This window comes from Austrofundulus limnaeus, unplaced genomic scaffold (genome assembly GCF_001266775.1).
Source record: "Austrofundulus limnaeus strain Quisiro unplaced genomic scaffold, Austrofundulus_limnaeus-1.0 Scaffold1840, whole genome shotgun sequence".
Taxonomy (NCBI): Eukaryota; Metazoa; Chordata; class Actinopteri; order Cyprinodontiformes; family Rivulidae; genus Austrofundulus; species Austrofundulus limnaeus.
In genome coordinates this window covers 43259-47429 of record NW_013954242.1, presented here as the reverse complement: position 1 = coordinate 47429, position 4171 = coordinate 43259, and the positions used below count along the sequence as shown (strand labels likewise).

Genomic DNA, 4171 nt, shown 5'->3' with positions numbered 1-4171 from the left:
AGAAGAACCCGTCCAGAGGACCTACACAATTTTTTTCTTTTTAATTTTTTACCTGGATTACTGAGATGCATCAGGACAGTTTGGAGGCTGATTTTGGGATTAGGGTTAGGATCAAGATGTGTATTAGCTTTATGGTAAACATAGGGTCAGGGAGGTACTGGAGTGGTTAAATGTAGGGTTCGTGGTCAGGGTTAGGCTGTAGAAACTGCTGGAAATGAATGGAAGTTAATGAATGTCCCTAATAAGGATAGAAATACAAACCTGTGTGTCTGTGTGTGTTTTACCTGGAGCTCCCAGAAGATGCTGCGTGTGTGTCGGTGGTAGTACTGCCTCAGAGGGATGTACTCCACTCCACTGRAGCCTCCTGACAGGTAACTCTCCACATGTTTGAAGAACCAGGGTTTGAAGTGGAGCCCGATTCTGTTAATCTTATGTTCAGGAGAAAATCCAATGTCACACAAGTAAAAGAAGCAAACAGGAGACGTGACAACAAGTGGTCGGTCACCTTGTCAGGCTCCGCCCAGTCCGTCATGGTTCCTGTCATGATGACAGCGGAGTCCAGACTGAACTGGATACCCTCAACGAACGTGTTCTCCTTGTTCTGCGATGCCTCTGTAAAGCGTTGACAGATGTTCTCCAGTCCTCTGACGGGCTCATAGCGCAGCTTCACCCAGGGCTTAGCTGGGACTATTTTAATCTCAGCTGCCACCAGGAACCCCAGAGTTCCACAGGACCAGGGAATGGCGTGGAACAGATCCGAGTTCTCCTCCTGTTTGTACACAACAACAGAACACAGGTCTACTGAAGGAGGGGGTCTGACCACCTCTCTGTCGATTTCCCAGACCACCTCACAACAGGTGATCTCACAAGAAGACCACTTCCTGAGCCCCTCTGTGAGACACCACAAACCTCACTGAGCCTCAGACTTCATCTCAAGAGAAGAAGGAACTATGTGCAGACTGCCACAGCTCACACACTGAGGACATGATGAGGACGTTACCAGAGAACAGGTGAGAAGATACCCATTATTCTCCTGAACATCTAGTCTCTGTCAGTGAGGACTTACAGACCATCAGGAAATGATGAGAAGACCAAACTGGACCATTCCAGATTTCTGTGATCCACCTCAGGGTTTGGAGTAATATCCTTTACTTTATACAGTATGTACTTAGATAAAAGTATCTGACAGCAGGGTTCAGTCGTTATGCTGATGATACTCTGACTTCTGCATGGAACCTGAGGAATACAAGCAGTTACTTAAACTGCCTGTCCTAAAGACAAACACCTGGATGACTCTAAACTCTGACAGGTTTTGGTTTTTGGACCTGAACATCTAATGCTGCATTCACACCGAGCGTCCAACACCTCCAGTTAGACACTTGAGACTCTGAGGTCCGACACTCGTTTAAACTGCTGGAGGTACATCATAAGTGTCAGGAGGAGCCTCTGCCGGTCTGTCCTCCTCTGCCGGTCTGTTTAATGTCGATGACATAAAGAAAGTGGTTTTGCTTTATTTACTGAGAGCATGAGCACGTCGCACTCATCAGATAATTAATTCACCAGATGATTCAGAGACAGTCTGTTTGATGAGTTTCATCACCCAGGAGTTGTGAGCTAACGAGGCTCACTTTCAGAACTATTTTTGTCTGAGTCCAGTTTGATGAGCTGCTGACCCACATCGGTGCTGATACCTCCTGCCAGGACACCAACTACAGGCACTGGATATCAGCTGAAGAACTCCTGTCCATCTGGCTCAGGTTAGTGGACATCATCCAGGAAACTGTCCCATTGGAGAATGTGTCTTACTGGTTGACACTCTGCGTCCAGCTGCAAAAAGTTCAGCTTTTCTAACTCCACCATTCAGCGCATGACCATGTCAAGTGATCAAAACACTTCAAAACACTCCAGCATGGACTTGACATGTAAACCTGATGTTCAAAGCGTGTTTGGTGTGTACACAGCTTTAGGAATAAACTTCAGCCTTTCACTTCCTCTGCATGGCATCAATCTGGCCTCTGATACATGATTTATTTCTTTACTGTGATTTTTCATCAAGACTGGTCCTTTAACTTCTACATCACTTCAGAAGAACCACAAGAATCCACCTGCACCATTTTACTAAAACCAGAAACATCACGACCTCAAATGATGAAAAATAAAATAACTGATGCAAACTTTCCTTCTAGAATGGATTAATACAAGTCTTAATCTGTGGAAGTTTCTAAAGTTTCTAAAAGGCTTGTGTTGAAGCTGGCTCTTTTCAAAACAAGTCATTTCTCTCCTCTGTCACCCAACAGCACACACTTCCTGTGGGTGGAAACTGACATTCAGTTCAATCTGCTGGTGTTTACATACAGAACAGTAGCTAAATCTGACAGAACAACAGTTAAAACTAACAGAACAACAACTAAAACTAACAGAACAACAACTAAAACTAACAGAACAACAGTTAAAACTAACAGAACAACAACTAAAACTAACAGAACAACAACTAAAACTAACAGAACAACAGTTAAAACTAACAGAACAACTAAAACTAACAGAACAACAACTAAAACTAACAGAACAGTAGTTAAAACTAACAGAACAACAGCTAAAACTAAACAGAACAGTAGATAAAACTAAACAGAACAACAGCTAAAACTAACAGAACAGTAGCTAAAACTAACAGAACAGTAGCTAAAACTAACAGAACAGTAGTTAAAACTAACAGAACAGTAGCTAAAACTAACAGAACAGTAGCTAAAACTAACAGAACAGTAGCTAAAACTAAACAGAACAGTCGCTAAAACTAAACAGAACAGTAGCTAAAACTAACAGAACAGTAGCTAAAACTAAACAGAAAAATAGATAAACTAACAGAACAGTAGCTAAATCTAACAGAACAGTAGCTAAAACTAAACAGAACAGTAGCTAAAACTAACAGAACAGTAGCTAAAACTAACAGAACAYRAYCTAAAACTAACAGAACAGTAGCTAAAACTAACAGAACAGTAGCTAAAACTAAAGCAGCATCAGAAGACAAAAAGCATATTTTATAGAGAACAGTGTTCTTGGAAGAATAAAATAGGTCTCCATGTGTTTCTTACTGTTTTTATTGTAAACAAAGTTAAAAATGTGTACAAAGTTTATTAGTAGTAGGGACCCAAGTCCCCTCAGGAGGGACTAGGTGAGGGATCAGACAAAGACCTCTCATGATGAGTCCTACAAATGGACTTAGAGTTCCCTCTAATTATATTATGAATAAAATGTGTAAAAGTTTATTAATAATTCTATTAAATTAGTTTATAATTATAATTTATTCCATGCAGACTGAGTACAGGAGAAAGGGTATGGCAGGAAACAAGAAAGCAAACAACAAAGTTTTTAAATGAATAAACAAATACTCTGTTTATGAAACGGGAAGCACAAAGTAGTTCAGCCATCAAACTGAAGCATGTTTCATTGGGACACACTCACACTCAGGGCTTACCTCTGTGCAGCGCACTAAACTGCCATCAGCAAGAACCACTTCGTACGCCACACAAATGTGCTGGAAGAGTCCGTAAATGTGGGAGGAAGACTCGATGCCTGTGCCCATCACCAAGCCACCTGAGACAAGAAACCACGCTCAGCTGTAATTCCATTTCTGCCCCAGTGATGACAACACAGGCGAAGGAGCAGCGTCCGCCTGCTGTGAGTGAGCTGAAACAGGTAAATGAATCCACTACGGCCTGATGGGAAAACATTAGACTGTTGATGTACAGTTTATGACATCAGGAAATCCATTATGAAACATGACCCAGGCCTGCTTTCAACACTGCAGCCATTTCCTCCTGATCTGAGCTCCAACATCAGTCCTCTAACAACATTAGAGAGGCTGACACTCTGAGCACGATGCAGGGAGATATATATTTATATATACTGTATATACTGTATATATATATAAAATAAAGGGAACACTTACACAACACACGCTAACTCCAAGTATATCAAACTGTCCACTTAGGAAGCAACACTGATTGACAAACATTTTCACATGCTGTCAGTACATTCAGCTCTGTACAGAACAAAGTATTCAGTGTGAATATTCCACTGATTCAGATGTACGATGTGTTATTGGAGTGTTCCCTTTATTTTTTTGAGCTCTGTGTGTGTGTGTGTGTGTGTGTGTGTGTGTGTGTGTGTGTGT

General features: G+C 41.5%; 1 protein-coding gene across 1 annotated transcript in view; it reads right to left on the bottom strand.

The window, feature by feature from the left end:
• dhcr24 (24-dehydrocholesterol reductase) overlaps positions 1 to 4171 on the bottom strand; it is a 14665-nt gene that overhangs the window by 6511 nt on the left and 3983 nt on the right. The window contains exons 4-6 of the mRNA XM_014033781.1: positions 3473 to 3591; positions 506 to 769; positions 285 to 428 (exon numbers count right to left, since the gene is read on the bottom strand). Coding sequence (XP_013889235.1) covers positions 285 to 428; positions 506 to 769; positions 3473 to 3591 — 527 coding nt within the window. The remainder of the gene's footprint in view (positions 1 to 284; positions 429 to 505; positions 770 to 3472; positions 3592 to 4171) is intronic.